At 44.1% G+C, this 22492-nt stretch overlaps 1 protein-coding gene across 4 annotated transcripts in view; it reads right to left on the reverse strand.

The window, feature by feature from the left end:
* rptor (regulatory associated protein of MTOR, complex 1) overlaps window positions 1-22492 on the reverse strand; it is a 218956-nt gene that overhangs the window by 38280 nt on the left and 158184 nt on the right. For all 4 annotated transcript variants that reach the window (XM_080721242.1, XM_080721241.1, XM_080721244.1 and 1 more), the window contains one exon: window positions 18080-18198. In XM_080721242.1, the coding sequence (XP_080577368.1) occupies window positions 18080-18198 (119 nt within the window). The remainder of the gene's footprint in view (window positions 1-18079; window positions 18199-22492) is intronic.

Below are 22492 nucleotides of genomic sequence, written 5' to 3' on the forward strand. Positions count from 1 at the left end.
CTTTGGCTGCTCAACGCCGCCACTTGAAGATAGGTCACCCAGTGGTATTGCGGCTGTTGATGACTCATACATACATACATAGACAGAAAAATGGACAGACAGACATACACACTCGGTTAAATGTTGGGAGCGGTAGGCACCGCTCAAAAAAGTGTAGGAGAGGGGACAGGCACAGGTTTGAAAAGAATATGATTAAGAGGGACTTCAAATATTACGCAGACATGTAGTGTGAGGATAAAGGGAAAAGGAGGGAAAAAAGTACTGCAGAAGCAATACCCCAAACTCTGGAAGCATCTTCTCACTCTACCAGCACATCAAAAGTGCAAACCCTTTACAAAGTTTACCTTAATTTCCAGCAACTTTGTTTCATCGATAAGAGCAGGCAATATAAGCCTCTCCATTGTGAGCAGTCTAATGGCTATTCACAAGGGAGGGGTAAACTTAATAAGGACAACAGAGGCAAAGCATCACTGATGAATAGCAGAGTTGTTGTTTACCAAAGCAAGGCAGAGAGAAAACTCTGTGTGCGCAGCCTTAAATCCAGTTAACACTGGCAAACACATTTTACAACCTGGAATTGCCTTTGATTTGATTTCTATGCTAATTACACTATTGCATCGAATGTCTACCAGTTGTGTGTGTGCGTGTGTGTGTGTGTGTGTGTGTGTGTGTGTGTGTGTGTGTGTGTGTGTGTGTGTGTGTGTGTGTGCGCGCCACATCTAAAAGAAAGCGGGATGGAGTGCAAAATTAATGGTTTAGTAATCTCAGAGTTTGTTGCTATCTTATGGGTGGAGGTTTATGTGCTAGTATTATACTCTTAACAGCCTTTGCAAGCCCATGGAGGCATTAGTTACTTGTGTTTACTGTGGCAAGTGCTTCATTAAGAAGCACATAGAAATTGGAACAAAACAGGAGGTATGACAATTATGAAAATAGTCTGCCACTAAACAGAGCCCAGAAAGATCAATTAGATGTGGGCACACATCATTGGCATCCAACACAAAAGCAACTAAACAAATATAGTCACACTTCTAACAAGTTGTGAGTTTGTGTAGTGGCATAGCTCAGTCAGTGTGAGTGTGTGTGTGTGTGTGTGTGTGTGTGTGTGTGTGTGTGTGTGTGTGTGTGTGTGTGTATGTGTGTGCACGCGTGCGTGTGTGTAATATCTAACGATCTATCTATGCATACTGTATATATACAGTATATGTACAGTACAGTACAGTACCGTATATGTAAATGTGTATATGTATACCGTAAATCTTGAGCCAGTTTTCAGTTTTTAATTGAGCCTCTATTCAATTAATAACTTTTTTTAATAACTAATAACTTTGATATTTATTCTTACAGTATGTCACATGTCAACCCAAAATCCTATAGTGAGAAAAACAACAGATGGTTTGGGAGTAAAACAGAGGAAAAGCCTTTATTTATTAAAAGACAACAGCTAACATCTTTCGACCTCGGAAGGTTTTCATCAGGGCAAAATAATATACTGTATATTCTTTTCCTGGTTCCAATATCCAATGTTTTAGGCTTTGTATCACCTTAGCTGTTGTCTCTCCACACAAGATACTTCGAATCCAACAGGTTTACTAACCTCCAAAGTCCATTGTTACTGAACCCAGAAATCATTACATTCCTAATTTCAATAACACAACCAGTGCCTCTAATCATCATTGTACTCTATCGCCCCCCCAGGGACCCTTGGGAACTTTCTGGAAGAACTTGACTCGGATCAGCTCATTCCGGGAGGATGGAACACCCTTCATTCTACTGGGTGATTTCACCTACCGACTGCAGAGAAGTTTCTCCCTGTTACGACCCTTCTGTCTACATTTGACCTATCCCTATCCCCTTCCCCTCCCACCCACAAAGCGGGTAATGTACTGGACCTTGTGTTATCCAGAGCCTGCTCTCCCTCTAACCTCTCTATTACCCCTATACAATACTCTGATCACTACTTCATAACCTTCTCCCTCTCCCTCTCCACCCTTCAATCTAAACCTACTCACCCTCTGACTGTCACCACTCGACGCAACCTGAAAACCCTAAACCCCTCCACTCTCTCCTCCCTTCCAACCTCAGATGCCTTCTCCTCCCTCTCACCTGACACAGCTACATCATCCTTTCTCTCCTCTATCTCCTCTGTGTTTGACCGGCACTGCCCTCTCTCGACCAGGCCAGCACGCCCAAATCCACCGGCTCATCTGAAACCCTCAGAACTGAGCGAAGACCTCTCAGGGCAGCATAAAGGAAGTGGCACAAAACAAAGTAACCAGTGGACCTCTCCCACTTTCACTCACTCTTTTCAGTCTTCTCCCTTTCAATATCCACTGCAAAATCCTCTTTCAACCACACCAAGATTACTATAACCCAAGGAAGCTCTTTTCCACATTTTCAAGCCTCCTTAACTCATTCGCTGCCTTTTCAAAATGGCTGCCAAGTACCAGGATGCCAAAACATGTAATTTTGAGTGCACAGATCATGCACGCCCATGCCTAGATCATGCACCATGTGTGTGCACGCTGTTCACAGCTTTCAAACAAAAAACACTGCTTGGAAATCCGTTCAGGCATTCATGAGATAGAAGCCATTATATTTACTTCAAATGTAACTGCAATTAAACAAACATGGCTGCCATGTTTGAAAGATGTGGTTGGTATGGGGGTTAAATATACAATTTCGCGATTGTGATCATGCCTACTACATATTTGGAGGTCCCCAAAAAAAAAAAAAAAAAAAAAAAGGCTGCCAACTCGGGAAACTCGGGCCCTGGCGGCCTCTAACAACGGCAATAACTCGGGAAACTCGGGAGGGGGCAAAAATGAGTTAAACCCCCTCCCCCACCTTCATCTATCTCAGTGGACACTTTTGTCACCTACTTTGAAAAGAAGGTTGATGACATCAGTAGGATCTACCGGATCTACTCCCCTTCATAACCACTATCATCAACACATCTGTAACCTCAGACTGTGTTCCATCTGCCTTTAAGGCAGCCAGACTCTCACCACTCCTCAAAAAAAAAAAAAAAAAAAAAACTCTTAACTCCTCAGATGTCAAGATCTACAGACCGGTATCACTCCTTTCCTTTCTTTGAAAAATTCTTGAACGTGTTATCTCTAACCAGCTTTCTCTCCCTCTCTCACAGAACAACCTGCTGAACCCAAAACCAGTCAGGTTTTAAACCGGCCCATTCCACAGAAACGGGTCCTGATTCTTCTGGACAGCAGTATTCAACACAGTGAACCACCAGCTGCTCCTGGACACCCCTGCTGACCCAGCATCACTGGGACAGCACTAAAGTGGTTCTCCTCCTACCTAACTGACCGTACCTACCAGGTGTCGTGGAAAGGTTTGCTTTCATCCCCCCGCACCCTCTTAACTGGAGTACCCCAGGGATCTGTACTTGGTCCCCTCCTTTTCTCCCTGTACACAAAATCCCTTGGTGATGTCATCTCATCTCTGCTCACAATCTAATCACTGCTTTGCTGATGACACTCAACTGTTGTTATCCTCCCCCCCTCACAGTGGATCACAGCCACCACCTCAAGCTGAACCCAGACAAGAAGGAGCTTCTCTTCTTCCCAGCTTAGTCTTGCCCCATGCAAGATCTCACTATTTCCATAAACAACGCATTGGTGACTTCGGTTCCAACTGCTATGAACCTTCAGGAGTCGACATTAGAACCAGCCCGCTGGCCCGTATGTACTTTTTAGAGTGACAGGACCACCAGAACTCACCAGGGACTTGCCCGTTTGGGACAGTGAATTTAATGCCTTGAAAATAATACAAGTAATAACTAAGGCTGGGATTTTAACTGGTTAATTGCGATTAATTAATTACAGAAAATTAACGCGATTAAAAAAATTAACGCATTTTAATCGCACTTAGTTTTTGCACCACAGAACCTTCAGTTTCGGGCATACCGATCATAGCGATGCACCAACCAAGAAGAGACAACAAATGCAAAGGGAGAAGTAGCCGATCAGAGCGCTTTGCTTGGCCCAGTGGATGCGAAATTTAGATTTAAAAAACTCACTCGTTGATTCACTCGTACAACAAAATGTGTTTTACTTGAAAAGAATGCTTCTCAGGTCAAATATTGATGTGCGATTAAAATGCGATTAATTGCGATTAATTAATCACAGAACCTGTAATTAATTAGATTAAAATTTTTAATCGCATCCCAGCCCTAGTAATAACGTTTATATCTAATTTCACATGTTCCCTGTGGTAATATTTTGTAATAATTTCGGTGAAATGGTCTCGTAATTACTGCTAAAATATAGCGTTGCGTGAATGCGTGATCCAGATCAAAGTCACCTTCTGCGTGCTTGCGCACAGCAGCTGCAGTCACAGTTCAGAGCAAGGGCTCCACTAGAGCCAGTTTTCAGTTTTTAATTGAGCCTCTATTCAATTAATAACTTTTTTTAATAACTAATAACTTTGATATTTATTCTTACAGTATGTCACATGTCAACCCAAAATCCTATAGTGAGAAAAACAACAGATGGTTTGGGAGTAAAACAGAGGAAAAGCCTTTATTTATTAAAAGACAACAGCTAACATCTTTCGACCTCGGAAGGTTTTCATCAGGGCAAAATAATATACTGTATATTCTTTTCCTGGTTCCAATATCCAATGTTTTAGGCTTTGTATCACCTTAGCTGTTGTCTCTCCACACAAGATACTTCGAATCCAACAGGTTTACTAACCTCCAAAGTCCATTGTTACTGAACCCAGAAATCATTAAATTCCTAATTTCAATAACACAACCAGTGCCTCTAATCATCATTGTACTCTATCGCCCCCCCAGGGACCCTTGGGAACTTTCTGGAAGAACTTGACTCGGATCAGCTCATTCCGGGAGGATGGAACACCCTTCATTCTACTGGGTGATTTCACCTACCGACTGCAGAGAAGTTTCTCCCTGTTACGACCCTTCTGTCTACATTTGACCTATCCCCTTCCCCTCCCACCCACTAAGCGGGTAATGTACTGGACCTTGTGTTATCCAGAGCCTGCTCTCCCTCTAACCTCTCTATTACCCCTATACAATACTCTGATCACTACTTCATAACCTTCTCCCTCTCCCTCTCCACCCTTCAATCTAAACCTACTCACCCTCTGACTGTCACCACTCGACGCAACCTGAAAACCCTAAACCCCTCCACTCTCTCCTCCCTTCCAACCTCAGATGCCTTCTCCTCCCTCTCACCTGACACAGCTACATCATCCTTTCTCTCCTCTATCTCCTCTGTGTTTGACCGGCACTGCCCTCTCTCGACCAGGCCAGCACGCCCAAATCCACCGGCTCCCTGGCTATCTGAAACCCTCAGAACTGAGCGAAGACCTCTCAGGGCAGCATAAAGGAAGTGGCACAAAACAAAGTAACCAGTGGACCTCTCCCACTTTCACTCACTCTTTTCAATCTTCTCCCTTTCAATATCCACTGCAAAATCCTCTTTCAACCACACCAAGATTACTATAACCCAAGGAAGCTCTTTTCCACATTTTCAAGCCTCCTTAACTCATTCGCTGCCTTTTCAAAATGGCTGCCAAGTACCAGGATGCCAAAACATGTAATTTTGAGTGCACAGATCATGCACGCCCATGCCTAGATCATGCACCATGTGTGTGCACGCTGTTCACAGCTTTCAAACAAAAAACACTGCTTGGAAATCCGTTCAGGCATTCATGAGATAGAAGCCATTATATTTACTTCAAATGTAACTGCAATTAAACAAACATGGCTGCCATGTTTGAAAGATGTGGTTGGTATGGGGGTTAAATATACAATTTCGCGATTGTGATCATGCCTACTACATATTTGGAGGTCCCCAAAAAAGAAAAAAAAAAAAAAAAAGGCTGCCAACTCGGGAAACTCGGGCCCTGGCGGCCTCTAACAACGGCAATAACTCGGGAAACTCGGGAGGGGGCAAAAATGAGTTAAACCCCCTCCCCCACCTTCATCTATCTCAGTGGACACTTTTGTCACCTACTTTGAAAAGAAGGTTGATGACATCAGTAGGATCTACCGGATCTACTCCCCTTCATAACCACTATCATCAACACATCTGTAACCTCAGACTGTGTTCCATCTGCCTTTAAGGCAGCCAGACTCTCACCACTCCTCAAAAAAAAAAAAAAAAAAAAAAACTCTTAACTCCTCAGATGTCAAGATCTACAGACCGGTATCACTCCTTTCCTTTCTTTGAAAAATTCTTGAACGTGTTATCTCTAACCAGCTTTCTCTCCCTCTCTCACAGAACAACCTGCTGAACCCAAAACCAGTCAGGTTTTAAACCGGCCCATTCCACAGAAACGGGTCCTGATTCTTCTGGACAGCAGTATTCAACACAGTGAACCACCAGCTGCTCCTGGACACCCCTGCTGACCCAGCATCACTGGGACAGCACTAAAGTGGTTCTCCTCCTACCTAACTGACCGTACCTACCAGGTGTCGTGGAAAGGTTTGCTTTCATCCCCCCGCACCCTCTTAACTGGAGTACCCCAGGGGTCTGTACTTGGTCCCCTCCTTTTCTCCCTGTACACAAAATCCCTTGGTGATGTCATCTCATCTCTGCTCACAATCTAATCACTGCTTTGCTGATGACACTCAACTGTTGTTATCCTCCCCCCCTCACAGTGGATCACAGCCACCACCTCAAGCTGAACCCAGACAAGAAGGAGCTTCTCTTCTTCCCAGCTTAGTCTTGCCCCATGCAAGATCTCACTATTTCCATAAACAACGCATTGGTGACTTCGGTTCCAACTGCTATGAACCTTCAGGAGTCGACATTAGAACCAGCCCGCTGGCCCGTATGTACTTTTTAGAGTGACAGGGCCACCAGAACTCACCAGGGACTTGCCCGTTTGGGACAGTGAATTTAATGCCTTGAAAATAATACAAGTAATAACGTTTATATCTAATTTCACATGTTCCCTGTGGTACTATTTTGTAATAATTTCGGTGAAATGGTCTCGTAATTACTGCTAAAATATAGCGTTGCGTGAATGCGTGATCCAGATCAAAGTCACCTTCTGCGTGCTTGCGCACAGCAGCTGCAGTCACAGTTCAGAGCAAGGGCTCCACTAGAGATGGGATTTACGGCTCTTTGAAGTGAGCCGGATCTCTAAGATCCGTTCCTTTCAAAGAGCCGTTCATTTACAAAAGGAACGGCTCCCTATACTGCGAACCGGATCCCATCGTTCATTTCAAAGAGCCGTTCAAAAGACTTGATTCGTTCGTGAACGCCCCATCTCTACGCTCCACGCTGACACGTTCATTCACATCCATGCGTTCGGCTCCGTTGATGCTGCTAATAGCTAAACAGCGTTAGCTTCTAGAGATTGTTGACAACGGAGCGCTGTTGCCCTGCTGTTCAGTATGTCCACCGCGGGTCAGAATCAGAAAGTAGGCCTACAATAGACAAGTTATGTTCTTTAAGTTGGGGAAAGGTCCATTTACTATACTGAAAGAAGGCACGGTCGCAAGTCGCTGTGTGTCTAGTGAACGAGAGAGAGGGGCGGTCCTGTGTGTGTGTGTGTGTGTGTGTGTGTGTGTGTGTGTGTGTGTGTGTGCGTGCGCGCGCGCACGCGCGCGGAACGCATTCGGCAAATTAGTTTCTTTTAACTGTTGTAAATATTTAGAATCAACGTGTACTGTAGCCTATTGAGAATATGTATATCAAACGAGAAGATGAGAATGGAGTGTCTCAGTGTCAGAGATGGATGGATGAGGGACAGACAGCTAGCATGTAACACAACAGTCAACAGTGGGCACTAAGGAAGAGTGGGCACTTTGATGTCAAATTTGGCAATTATTTTTCTACATGTTAAAAAAGTCAAATATTTAGAAAATGGCCTTAAGTAATGTAACACACTAGAGGTTCGCGGCCCTTCGGGCCGCTCACATCTATAGTCCACGCCCGCTTCTTTACTAAAAAAACTTTTTTTTCAAAAAAAAAAGTTTTTTGAAAAAAAAAAAAAAAAAAAAAAATTTGGGGGGGGGGGGGAACTATTGTGGCGGAACTATTGTGCCGCAGCGCACGTTTCCGGTCGGACATATTTGACCGCCGGACGCACTTCCGGTGTTGACGGCCGGACGCACTGGAGAGAAGTGACTGTTATGCCTCTGCTATTTCTCTGCACTCACTGTGGAGGCAGCAGCAGCAGCACGCACATGCAAACACAGTGGTGTCAAATTTCACTCCACTTACTGCGACGCCCCCCTCTGTTGAAATTGGATCCGCCGGTCCCATAGCTGGGAATGAGCCAATGGAGGGCGGTCACCATGGCGACGGGGGGCGAATGATAGCGTTATGGGCGGTATTCCTTACGTCCTAGACGACTACCTATGAGTTGAAGTCGATGTAAAGGGGGCGTGAATGGGCTTGGAAGTGGGATGCGGCAATAGGAGGAATGTAATAATAGATAGGCATACACGATTGAACATTCCACAGTTAAGGTCTAATATTTCTATAATTGCTGTCCTATCTTCTGTATAACTGACTAGCTGGAGCAGGAATGTATACACAGTTTATAAATATGATGCAATTATGCCAGCATAAAACCTTAGCCTTGGATCAAGAATATCATAGATGTATTTTATTTACATTTTTATATAATCTATAAAATACAGATTTGATAGCCTTGATCCTAGGCTAATTAACCCCAAATTAGGAGATCCTGGGAAGGCAGACAGACAGCTGTCAATCTGGGCTGGGGCCCTCACCAGTTAAACAGGCTACAGCTGGTGTTAGATGTCGGCCTATATTTATGGGGGATGATATTTTGAATGGCAAAAGGGACAGGACAGTTCACTGATACAACTTCTACTGAAAGGATTTAAACCACAGAAAGCTCAATGGCTTGTTTGGCATTGGGGTCCTATGTACTCAATTCATAACCCAAAAAAAAGACGCTGGTATCGAGGATGAACGAGGACGCAAGTTTTGCGTGCACACGCGTGTCAGGGCCAGTGATCATCAAAATCCACTGGCCCTGAGGGCCAGTAGTAAATTTCCCTTAATGTCTACCCCTGACCTTGGTCTGGTACTGGACAGCCATTTATCATTCAAGGCACACATTGCATCAGTCATCCGGTCCTGTAGGTTCACACTCTATAACAGGGGTCTTCAACGTTTTCAGGCCAAGGACCCTTTAGTTGAGACAGAGTTGAAGCAGGGACCCCCACAACCTCTTCATAGATTCCATATAGTTTCATCGGTTGACAGCACAATCATCGGTGTATTTTGGATTCTTGTTAATGTGTGTTTTCAGATATTTAACCACTAGAACCGTCAATACTTAATAAACTTGACCTTTCACTGTGTACTTAGTCTGCTCTTTTTCCCCTTGTAGATCTGCTATTTTTGGCTAAAGTTCTCAGAATATGGACACTAGAGTTCAAGTGGTTAATATACAAAAGAAGAAAAAAGAGTTTCTATCACTCAAAGATTTGGAGGACCCCCTGTAGTAACTCTGAGGACCCCCTAGGCCTAGGGGTCCCGGACCCCCCCCGGCAGGCGCACTTAAGCCTCTCCAACTGATCCAACTGATGCTGCAGCACGATTGGTCTTCAACCAGCCAAAATTCTCACATATTCCCCCTTCTCCGATCCCTCTACTGGCTCCTGGTTGCTGCCCGCACAGAATACAAAACACTGATGCTGGCCTTCAAAGCAGCCAAAGGTATGGCACCTCCAAAGCCCGATAAACCCCTACAACCCCACCAGGGCATGCGAGCGGCGTGGGGAGCGGAGCGGGCCATTTTTGACATGAGCGAGAGCAAGCAAATTTTCAAATGGGTCTGAGCGGCTTTGGAGCGAGGATTTTCCTCCGCTACTTGGAGCGCCGACCTCGTCCTAGACAACCCTTCTGGCCCCCAAACTGTGGAACAAACTCCCTGTTGCACTTAGAACAACAGACCCACTCCCTAGCTTCGCCGTGGCCTGAAAACTCACCTCTTCAGACACCTTAGCTTAGCCCATAGCGCTTACGGAAAAGCTCGCCTACCCTCAATGACCATACAGTACATGCAAGCTAGATAGCATTTTTTAGGCATTCTTTAGGTTTTATATAAAGTTTTTTACTGAAAATGTGCTTGGTCTACCTACCTACGTTCTTTTTTTCTATATTATTATTTCTATGCATTTGATGTATTGATTATTGTATTGAAGTATTACCTTGCTTATTATAAGACGCTCAGGATTAAGAGTGTCTGCTAAATGCCTAAATTGTAAATTTTCGAATAATTATAGGTGAGATTATTAGGCTTCTAACCTCTCCTGCACAGTATCCATTTATGTATTCTTTTTCAGATATTAACATTTTTGTGCTAATAAATACAACTAAAAATTCAAAAAACACAAACTCTAGCATGTCTATTCTGGGTCAAGAATTCCTCAGAAATAGCACATCAGCCAGCTTAGAACGTGTTCTGAGCTTGTAGATCGGCAAAGAGATTTAGTGTGGAGGGAAAAAAAGAGGGGAGATGTTATTGGGTTGAAGTGGTTCAGTCTGGAAAGGCTGTAGTGCACCACAGATCCCAAAGGGATTACTGTAGATATCTAATGAGAAATATGAGCTCATCACTGCAGCATTAATTCCATTTGTCACATTTAAGACTCATTTGAGGCTAGCAGTAGTAGACCATATTCACACGGCACCAAAAACTGAAGTAACAGCAAAATCACCACCATGCGAAAATGATCTACTGCATGCCTTAACTTATTTTTTTTAGTTTATTTTTTCTTTCTTCTTTTTTTTTACCACACACAATACAGTATACTATTGAGGTGAAGATGATCATCAACCTTTCTTCTGGCAACACTCCGTAAATCATCATCACAAGATGGTATAAAGTTCTTGGATTATGCAACAGCTTCATTATTTATCAACTTTTGCCCATCAACTTGCACTTGCAGTAAACATACATTATACTAACAGCAGACATCCCACCTCTCACGGAAGTTCCGGGAGTCTCCCGGGATTAGCGTCCCAGACACCCGCGAACGTCCTTAAATCTCCCGCAAATACCAGCCAGGCGACCAAATGGTGGATTTGCGGGAGAACGGTTTCTATTTTCTGCTCATTGCTCAGATCTGGTCTAGAGCCCACCTACTGGACCGGTAATTTGCACACATTAAGCACACAGACCGGATCTGCAACCACCTTGTTTAGTTCTCATTTGTCGCTGAACTGTCAATCTAGCAAAAAGTGAATAATTTCCCCCCAAAAAAGGGGGAAAAAAGTAAAAAGTTCATGGTGGGATGTCTGTACTAACTACGGAGGCTCTCATACCTTTCCTCTCTGACAAGCTGCCAGAATAGCTAACACAAATGCTAAAGTACAGCAGAAAACTGGAGATAATCGCAACACCAACGCCTCACTCTGAGCTCTAGAACATTCTGTTTCAGCCCACTTATCCTCACTCCCTTTACTTATTAATTGGATGCAAAAGCGAGCCAAATAAGCAAGCAAATGAGTGAATGTATATAAACCACGCTATTAGTGAGGGCCCCAGCAGGCCATGGACGTGAAAGCTGATGACAGCCCAGAGAAACGGTCGCTCTTTCTCCCACTAGTTGTGCCTCTTTAATTATTGAAGGTGCATCTTAAATGTTCTGCTGGTGGTGAAAGAGCCAAACACCTCCCTGATGAACGATGATGGCCTTTAAGTGCTGAGGTTGAGAGGGGATTGGCCGAGTGGGCTGAATGAGGGCAGCTGTGGTTGGTGGAGACGGAGAAAGAGCATTTGTTGCTGTTGTGTTGCTGAGCATGCAACAAAAAGCATGCCATAACCGTGTATCCATCCTACCGGTGTTTAGTGTGATAAAACAAAACAAGCAATGATAAGATTGCACAAGGGAGAATAGAAGAGAGTAAAGCCTGATGTACACTTAGTTTTGTGCAGATCACACATAAAAAAAGCCGATCTAAAAGCTCACAACACGTCTCGCAGTGGCGCGTAGTGAACCATTTTCGGTGAGTGACACTGCAAACAACCAAGTACAAATCAGGCATTAAGCCTTTGTGTACTTTTTATTTCTTTTATTTCTTTACTTTTGACAAACACAACCCATAGCATGTGTACTATGTATCATAAAAACACTCTTCTTACCTTTCTTTTTTTATATAGAAATAACAAAATGATAGAACAAATTTCACCCACTTAACACTTATGTAAATCTGTGAAAATAAAGCTGACAGGGCCATGCAGCAAGGTTATTATTTAACGTGTGAGATAAAAACTAAAAGACATAGACTACGGTATTCTTCATTATTAGGGGAGCAAGTAAGATTTAATTTGGTGCTGACCTTGATTAATTTCTTTCGATCAATAAACTTGACCTTTCACTGTGTACTTAGTCTGCTCTTTTTCCCCTTGTAGATCTGCTATTTTTGGCTAAAGTTTTCAGAATATGGACACTAGAGTTCAAGTGGTTAATATAAAAAAGAAGAAAAAAGAGTTTCTATCACTCAAAGATTTGGAGGACCCCCTGTAGTAACTCTGAGGACCCCCTAGGCCTAGGGGTCCCGGACCCCCTGTTGAAGACCCCTGCTCTATAACATCCGCAGAATCAGACCCTTCCTCACCCAGGAGTCAGCCCAGCTCCTCATCCAGACATCAGTCAGTCGTTGACTACTTTAACTCTCTCCTCACTGGCCCCCCGGCAGGCGCACTTAAGCCTCTCCAACTGATCCAACCCTGATGCTGCAGCACGATTGGTCTTCAACCAGCCAAAATTCTCACATATTCCCCCTTCTCCGATCCCTCTACTGGCTCCTGGTTGCTGCCCGCACAGAATACAAAACACTGATGCTGGCCTTCAAAGCAGCCAAAGGTATGGCACCTCCAAAGCCTGATAAACCCCTACAACCCCACCAGGGCATGCGAGCAACGTGGGGAGCGGAGCGGGCCGTTTTTGACATGAGCGAGAGCGAGCGAATTTTCAAATGGGTCTTCTTACCTTTCTTTTTTTTATATAGAAATAACAAAATGATAGAACAAATTTCACCCACTTAACACTTATGTAAATCTGTGAAAATAAAGCTGACAGGGCCATGCAGCAAGGTTATTATTTAACGTGTGAGATAAAAACTAAAAGACATAGACTACGGTATTCTTCATTATTAGGGGAGCAAGTAAGATTTAATTTGGTGCTGACCTTGATTAATTTCTTTCGATCATTAGCACTTGTGATATATAAAACCCCAATTAAATGTGAATCAGGTTGACATTAGCAATTAACTCAGAGAACAACCTCTGAAAAGGCTGCCTCTGATATAGACAGAGATTACATCTCCAGTAGCTCTTACTAACTGCAGTCAATATCACATTAAACGGTGTACAGTACAGCGAATAACCTGGATTTACAACTCATTTATAGTGAAATCAGCCATTCCCTCGTCTCTCACGTGTATGCGGAGACGCGTGAACCTCTTAAACTCTTCCTCGCCTATTCTTTTAAGTTGTTCTCACGTGTGAGAGGACTGCGTTAAGGACAAAGAGATACTGCTGCATAGGGTGTCTGTATGCAACTGTGTCTGTATCACAGATCCAGAAAGAATTTTCTGTCACTTCAACAAAACCCCAATCAATCATCTAGACTAGAGTGAGTGGCAAGGACACAACACTAAGGTCCAATGAGAGGCGTTTCAGCACAACCGCTTTCTGACACGCTTTCTGACACCGCAACATAAATATAGATTATGGAGATATATAAATATAGATCTATAGGGTGAAATGGGACTGAAGAAGGTTGCAATACAGTACAGTTTTATCAATGCATACGACTTCGCTGCTGTCCAACGCAGAGGTTCTCAAAATGGGGGCGGCTTCCACAGGGTACGCAGCAAAATTAGGAATAGTTTAAACACTTTGTTTTAGTTTTTTGGCTATTCAGAAATGGCCGATCTACAAGCTTGCAGCGCGCCATGATGCAACGTGTTGTGAGCTTGTAGATCTGCTATTTTCAGAAAATCTTCTTTTATGGGAGTCCGGCACAAACTCTTTTCAGATGGGGGTCCACAGCCAAAAACAGTGTGTCCTTTACATGAAAATGTTTGAGAATCACTATTCTAGAGTAAATTATGTTACTGTAGGATTATAACATTGTTAACATCTGTTTGACTTTCTCACATGAATATTCTTTAGCTCAAGTGCGTCTGAGATTGTCTCCTACCGACCTGCTTGTTTTAATGCAAAAATGACAGATGAACCAAACGGTATACCCGGTGTCATTGTAGCATAACAGGCTTCTGGCCAGACATACTGTAACTTGATGAAGTGGTCCCTAACCATTTCTTGTTGGAGTTACATCCATTTTAAACAAGTATCTTCATCAAATAAATTATAACCATCTGAAACTTTTTTTAACATCCTTTCACAGTAAAGACTTTGATATCACTTACCCTACGGTGACACTGTCAACTACAGGTATGTTTCATCAATTATGCATACCAGCATGGCCAATCCATAGTCATACAGAAAGAAAAAATCACACCCGTGTGAAGTGGAGCTGTGTGTGTGTGTGTGTGTGTGTGTGTGTGTGTGTGTGTGTGTGTGTGTGTGGATCATGTGTACCGATTTTTGTGACATTTGAAGAAAATATGTAGGAAAAGGAGCAAAAAGTGTGTTTTGGAGAAAATTCAAGATGGCGGAAAATCTATCATGGCGCAAATGGGCGTGGCCTATATGGGGAGATGCGTCATGACCCAAGGAATCCAGGGAAAAAATATTTTTAATTTTCCGACCTACGGTTCAAGAGTTACAGGCCAAAACGTAAAGTGGGGTGTTATGGCGCCACCATGCGGCCAAATGACACAATTATTTTTTATTTAATCCTTGAAAGCATTATGAACCTCCTCTCCAAGTCTTGAAACTCTAGCCCCTATGGTTTGCGAGAGACAAATAATTGAATGTGAGTTTTTGCAATTCCCATTATAAGTCAATGGGGAAAATTAATTCACTAATAAATTAATATCAATTAAACTATAGAACCTTTCTCTTAGAAAAGTAATAGCCCACGATTCCTGAGTAAGCCGGTCGATTTGACATATGGCGCGAGTGTGTGGTGGCAAAACTGTGGGACTAGTGGCGTGCCGAAGTTTAGGAAGTTCAGGCTACATACACACAGACAGACACACACACACACACACACACACACACACACACACACACAGACCCACACGGCCACGTATAGGGAGCCTGTGTTTCACACAGCTCCAAAAATGCCATGTAAATGTGAGTAAGCCTTGCCGAGCCATGTGGCCCATAGGGCAGGAACCCATCTCCTGTTGATGTAGAGTGAGGCAGCTTGATGTACATACAAGTACACCCTCTGGACATGGCGCTAGTAGGTGTCGCAGGGACTTACAGTACCTCCAAATCCAACCCTTATAAAGGTATCTATCTATCTATCTATCTATCTATCTATCTATCTGAGTGCCAAGCAGGGAGGTATTGGGTCCCATTTTTATAGTCATTGGTATTAGCCCGGGCTGGGGATCGAACGCAATGCAAATTGTTGCCTCACCATTACAGTTCGCTGGTCTGTTGCAGTAAGTTGTATATCAGGTCCTGTTATTCTTTAGTGTTGTCCAACTGGGGGTGCTAATGTGTGGAGGAACTCTCTGAGGGTAACTACATAAGGGGTGGTTGATGGCAGTGGCAAAAAAGAACAATAATACACTGATCAGGGGGAGCGGGGGGCGGCGGGGTGGGGGTGGGCAGGGCTTCACAATAGTGGTTATTAGAGCTCCTTAAGTTACAGCAGCCTATCCTCTCTGCAGTGCTCTGCCTAGGGGGAGTCGTTGCCTCTTAATTGCATTTGCACAAAGTAATGGTCTTTGGTGGAGGAGAATGTCAGTGAGTGCCAGTGGTGGAAAATGTACTCACATGTTTTACTTAACCCATTTAGGCCTAGGGCTGGGTTCGGTAACCGCCGTACCGCCGTATCGCGGAATACCGCGGCCTACCGCGGTGTCAGGGTCCTTACCGCGGTCAAAAAAGACAAAAAATAGGCTATTTTTATTGAGAACGAGCGAGTTTTAAAACGGGGGAGAAGCGAGGACCGCATGCGCTCCATGCTGCTCTGCTCTGGGCCGCGTACCACATGTTTGGAACTGGAAGCTTGGCCCGTCACATTGAGAGTCGGAGAGTGGAGACACAGTGGACACTGGAGCAGTGCAGTAGCCTCGTAGCCTCAGCAGCGTTAAACTTTCTCCATAATCCACACGACACAACTCATACAAGTATGTTGATACATACCTTGTGGCCGTTTCTGTTTTATTCATACGGGCGGAGCACGAGGACTAAAACCGAAAATGAAACCAGCGCTAGACGTGAGTACTTTTACAGTAGTGCGTGTGCCCGTCGTTGTTCGTCTACAACCTTTTCTGTCAAGTCTGGTAACTAAAACCTGTTTACTACGTTTATATCACCACTCAATCAATGCGATTTGAGACGTGAGTTTACATAATCACAGACCGTACACAATCACTATACCCGTCTCATCTGGTTTGTTCACAAACAGCGTGCAGTGTCTGAAGCCCCAGTAGTCTACCAGTGGCGTCAGTTCAGCAAAAGCTAAGGTATGGCAACATGACTGCAAGACACCAGTCATGTTGCCATACCTTAGCAACAGGCACGATGAAAAGTACATTTTATTATTTCCCACTGTAGCCTAGGTATGGCAGGTGCCATAGCTTGCCATACCCAATTGACGCCTCTGTAGCCTACGTTACTATAGTAACCCGACACTGCAAAGATCTACAAGCTCAGAACGCGTTGCGAACGCGACGCGTTGTGAGATTGTAGATCTGCTACTTTCAAAAGCCAGACCCACTGTGCTGTACGGGGAACTCGAGCAGTCGGGCTTATAGGACTGTGGAGCGACGAATTTTGGGCAGATGATAGGAATATTTTGTCTTATCGCCGAACCTTAATTAATAGATACGGGGGTGCGGTAATTACCGCAATACCGGCGGTAAATGGGAGGACGGTAACCGCGATAACAAAATGTTGATACCGCCCCACCCCTATTTAGGCCTAACCTATAGTTAGGCCCAAATCAGAAATTAGCCTACAAAAACAAATATGTTGATACATACTGTACATGTACTGTAAGCCCCTCCCATACACTAAAATGTGTACCCGGCCTGAATGGGTTAAGTAAAAGTATCAATACTGCAATGTAGAGGGGCGCCCGCTGGCCTACTGGTCTAGGCGCATACCACATAGGCATTGATGCCTGGCGGCGTCGTAGGTTCGATTCCCGATCCGGAAGACCTTTGCCGCATGTCACTCACTGTCTCTCCCCCCATTTCCTGTTAGTCTACTGTCCTATCCAATAAAGGCATAAAAAAGCCCCAAAGAATTATACTGTAATGTGGAAATACTCTGGCGTTGTGGGCAAGTAGATCATAATTTGTCATTTTAGAGGTATAAACACAAAGAGTTTGACGTATTGGCACGTCGTGTACCTCCTATGAGTTAAAAAGTCCTTACATTTTCACTTTATACCGTAAATGTACATATACCCTCTATACCAGGGGTGGGCAATTATTTAGAAAATATTGTGGAGGGCCGGGCCAAAAGGCAGTGCTTCCCGCAAGATGTGCTCCCCGCAAACTAAACACACAGCTTTACCTCCGACTTCAGTAAACAAATACTTAGCAGTCCAAATTTTGTTGAAAACCCAGCATTCGGCATCGACTTTTCTTTTTTTTAGCCACTTTTGATGTGTAAGGTAAGGCAGGTTGTCTTGACTTGTTACCAGTCTGACCACCTGCTTGTTATTGAGACAACGATCCAATGATCACACGCGTGCTGATGCATGCATTGCGCCCATATGTACGTGAATAAAAAACTTCAAAATAAAAGCAATGCAGCTTTAGTCCATGCATGAGGTAAAATAAAAAAAACGTCAGGTCTGCTCTATACACTTAAACTTTATGCTGGTTCGTTTACTGTTGAGTGAGAAAACAATGTTGCACATTAAATTAATCATCTGGGGACCCCCCAAAATAATCCCGACCCACAGGTTGAGAACCACTGTGCTGTACTATACCTTATATGCTATGCTGTTGAGGACCTTCATGGCCAGGTCCGAGACCTCGGGGAAGGGGTCCGCTGCCAGGTGGAGCAGGACTCTCCAGATCTGCGTGTAGACGCTGTTGAAGGACACACCTGAAATGACAACCAACCAACCACTGTTGTAAGCCTCGGTGCACACAGGGAGTATGCCAACACAAACAACAAACCACTTTCATTCAAGGGGTATTTCACTTTCAAATAGTGTTCATTTTATGAGCATGTTTAAAAAAATGTAATGTCAGTCTTAAGCCCTTTGCACACAGGCGCGTTTAACCGCACGGATAAAACGGACAATGTCATTTTTTGAAAAGAAAACAATGATTCTCTATGACCTCATGCACACCGGCTCCGAATTAGCCGTGCGACTAGTGGCTGCCGCCGTGCGTTTTTTTTCTCGATCGAACCCAGTTCGATTTGTGCGTCTTGTCGCATGCGGTAAAAAACTCATCACTCCTTTTATGACTCCTTTTTGGATCCGCAGCACCGATTCCGCACAGCCTTGCACACCAAATCCAATGCGTTTTATTCATGCTGCAAATGAAAAAAACGCAACTGTCCTGTGTGCAAAGGGCTTTAGTCCAGTTTCAATCGCCCTTGTTAGTTTTTTATCACATTTAGTCAACCTCATCCTGTCTTTATTTAGTCAAGTTTTAGTCGACAAAAACTGTTGACATTTTAGTCTAGTTTTAGTCAGGACAATTATTTTACTTTTATTTTTGTCAGCAAATAATAAAGAATAAAGAACATATTATCCATCTTATCAAAAATTATTTTACATAGCATTTTCTCTCATCCTTTGATGAAAAACACAATTTTAAGGAATACAGTACAACAAGACAACACCTGGTTATCCCAGTACAGCCTATAATTGTCTGGTCAGAAACACCAGCCAGGGACGTGCTGGCCATTGGGAAAAGCGGGACAACTCCCGAACGTCCGGTTCATTCCCGGCCGATCCAGGCCGGACATTAGGAAAAAATTAAAAATTAAATGTCAGCCTTCGTTCCATTTTGGGGGCTGGGCAGCCAACAAAGTAAATCGTCACTGTCGGGCAGAAACCTTGCATCTCCAAGTTTCAAATGTATACATTTTTTCGCAAAGCAAAGCCCTGCTTCATCATATAAGGCTGTTACAGTGTGCTTGTAGATAGGCTGTTTTCACTAGTTTAAATCATTTTTAAAATGATAAATACAAAACAAACGCTTTTGGACATACAAGGTTTCCACCCGACAACGACGGAATATAACTCATGTACAGTAATTGGGCCCACTGGCTTGTCACTTGTCATGATCTGAAATGGCAAATCTTTGAGTAGCAGCAGCGATCTCTCTCTATAGCACGCAACGAGGGCTTCTCCAACTCTTTTTCCCGGGCTGAATCAGGGGCCCAGCACGTCCCTGACCAGCCCAGTAGCTTTTACTTTTTATTAGAGTAGATTATTGTTCTGAGTAGACCCCAAACATGTTAGAAAGTGAAATATCCCTTAAGTGTTAAAATAACTCATCTCATGAGCATCGTACTATTCACTGATTGGTGGCAGGAGAGAGAGTGTGTGTGTGTGTGTGTGTGTGTGTGTGTGTGTGTGTGTGTGTGTGTGTGTGTGTGTGTGTGAGGGGGGGAATGACCTCCAGCACCAGCTAATGTGCGTCATTAATCAACACGCGCAAGACAAGCAGCTGTTCCCTGTGGCTCTGCTTGTCCACTGGTGCTGTACATCTGTCCATCCTCATTATCACCATGAATACAAATGGCCAGAATCTCTTTTGTTGTCAGGTATTTTTTTTTTGATTTTTTTTTTTTTAACTCTCCTCTCTCTCTGGTCTTTTCCCTGGCATTGTCTTTGCAGCTGAGGCATTGACAGGTGTGGTGATGATTAGTTCCCCGCATCTCACTCCACTTGCAGCTTTCATATTCACAGCGACGCCGCTTCTCTTTGCACTTATTTATTTTCTTTCATTTTCAAACACACTTTCCAGTTGTGGCGGTTATTATGACGCACTGAGCTGTCACTCAGGATTCCAAATGTATCAATGCTGCACAGACATGTGTTTACAAAGAGGGAGAGCGAGGGAGGGAGGGAGGGAGGGAGGGAGGGAGGGAGGGGGGGAGACGGTAGCTTGTAGACTCAGTGAACACTTCTCAATGTGTAAACATTGGTTTGTTTACGTCAGGTCTCCACCTGCCAGTCATGATAGTTTTTAGAATTAGACACCCCCCTCCTCCTCTATCTGCCCCCCCACCCCACACCTTCAGTTCTCTATATGCTGTGTCTGTCTAACTTGCTCTCTTTCTCTCCACCTTTCCTTCGTCTGTCAGCTTTAATCTGTCTTTTTTTTTCTTCTTCTACGTTTTCAGTCTCGGCTGCGGAGATGCTCAGGATCCAGCTGTTATTGTACTGCACCCCCTGCCCCAAACCTCTATTTACTCTTCATTCTCTGTCTCTTTCTCCATTTGTCTTTCTGTTTCTACCACCACCATTGTGGGAGGGGGGGGGGGGGGCAGAGAGAGGACTCTCTGCCCCCCCCCCCCCTTCTCTCTAATTGTATTGATGGGCGTGCACTTACGTACTGTACACAGAGAGTGAAGAGTAAAACCCTTTGGCAGTGAATAAAATCACTCAGGGCTTGAGGGAGAGAGGGAATAAGTGATGATGAAGACACAAGTCACACCCACAGGCAATCTACTGGACCTCAACGTTAGCGATCAGCACTCATCGAAGAAGTGGAAGGCAAGATGAAGATACAACACAGAGTTTGCCCCGAGTTCCAAACATCCCATCGGAGTGGTCCCCAAACTGTGGAATAAACTCCCTGTCGCACTTACAACGACAGACTCACTCCCTAGCTTCCGCCGTGGTCTGAAGACTCACCTCTTCAGACTCCACCTAAGCCCATAGCACTTACCGTAGCACTCGCCTACGCTCAATGTCAATACATGAAAGCTAGATAGTATTCTTAGGTTTTATATAACTTTTTTTACTGATTAGGTGCTTGGTCTACATACGTAATTTTTTTCTAGATTGATATTCCTATGAATTTGATGTATTAATGTTGCTGTATCGATGTATTACCTTGCTTATTGTATTGATTATTGCTTATTGTATGGATTAAGATCTGCTAAATGCCTAAATTGTAAACTGTGAGATTCCGAAGTATTGTGAACCATCACCGTGGATGTGTCATTCCTTACGTGGGCGTCAGGAACATTCATACATCCATAGTTCCAAAGAACTAGTTAATTGCCGTGAACAGGAGCAAAATCGTTCACCTCCTGAAAAAGTTACATTTGTGCTTTCGTTCATGCCCCCCCGTACACAGGACGGGCTGTACTCTCAACATAATAATAACGCTCCCACGATAGTGTTTTTCACTAGACAACAGTGTCACTGAACGGTGAATGTAAACAAATCATTTGAACGGATTGCTGTGAATCTGAACGCAATTGTTCGTTCACTGAAAATATATTCTTTTCACTATTCTGCAGTGTGTAAGCTCGACTAATGACAGCCACGTATAATTGGTAAAGAAATACATCCCCTTTATTTAGAGAACCATGTCGACCTGACGGGACAAACAGAACTACCCAAATGCCCAAATAACGCACAACAGGTTGTCCCTTTTCCCTAGGCTCACTTTTAGAGTCCATTAGTGGCAGCTGTATGCTGCTTTGCGTCAGACTTCCAAATTCAGGCATTGTGTGGGCTCATAATGAAGGCTGTAAGGACTGATGCCACCCTTAAACGACGGACTACAAGGACTAAGGCCACCCTTAAAGGGGGCGTGACACCGGCCGAAATTTAACATTATGATACACGTGGTGTTTCTTCAAACGGTCTGAAAAGGAGGCGGGGCCGTATCAGTTAGTAGTGAATGTATACTTCGTCCGTTGTGCGGTGCCTCGCAATGTATACTTCGTCCGTCCTGCCGTGCCGCGCACCAACGTGATGTTGTTGTTAGCGTGTAGCAGCGCCGCACCGTAAGGCTATTTTGGAGAGCTATTGTACACACACACAGGCTACACACACAGAGTGTATGAGCCACGGACCTCAGTCCTCCGAGACAGCAGGACATATGTCTGCTAAAAGGGCTCAAAGCTGCCGAGGAGAAGGAGATCGCTGGACGCTCGTTCTCCATCTTTCCCAGTGGGATCCATAATCAAGCGTCCCGGTCAGGTCCTCCAGTCAGGTTTAGCGGAAGACACAGCAGGGTATGGCCGTCAAAACCGTCCCTTAGACGGGGAGAAGCGTGTTGACCCTCGTAACGAATCTCTGACACCTTTTTTTGAAGAAGACATGTACTTTTTTACCATTTTATAGCGAATGGTGTATAATTTTTACCCCTAGAACTGATAGTTTTAAAGTTGGTTTAGAAAGTCGGAAACATGCCTC

This window comes from Nannobrachium achirus (assembly GCF_963921795.1).
Source record: "Nannobrachium achirus genome assembly, chromosome: 3".
In the NCBI taxonomy this organism is placed as follows: domain Eukaryota; kingdom Metazoa; phylum Chordata; class Actinopteri; order Myctophiformes; family Myctophidae; genus Nannobrachium; species Nannobrachium achirus.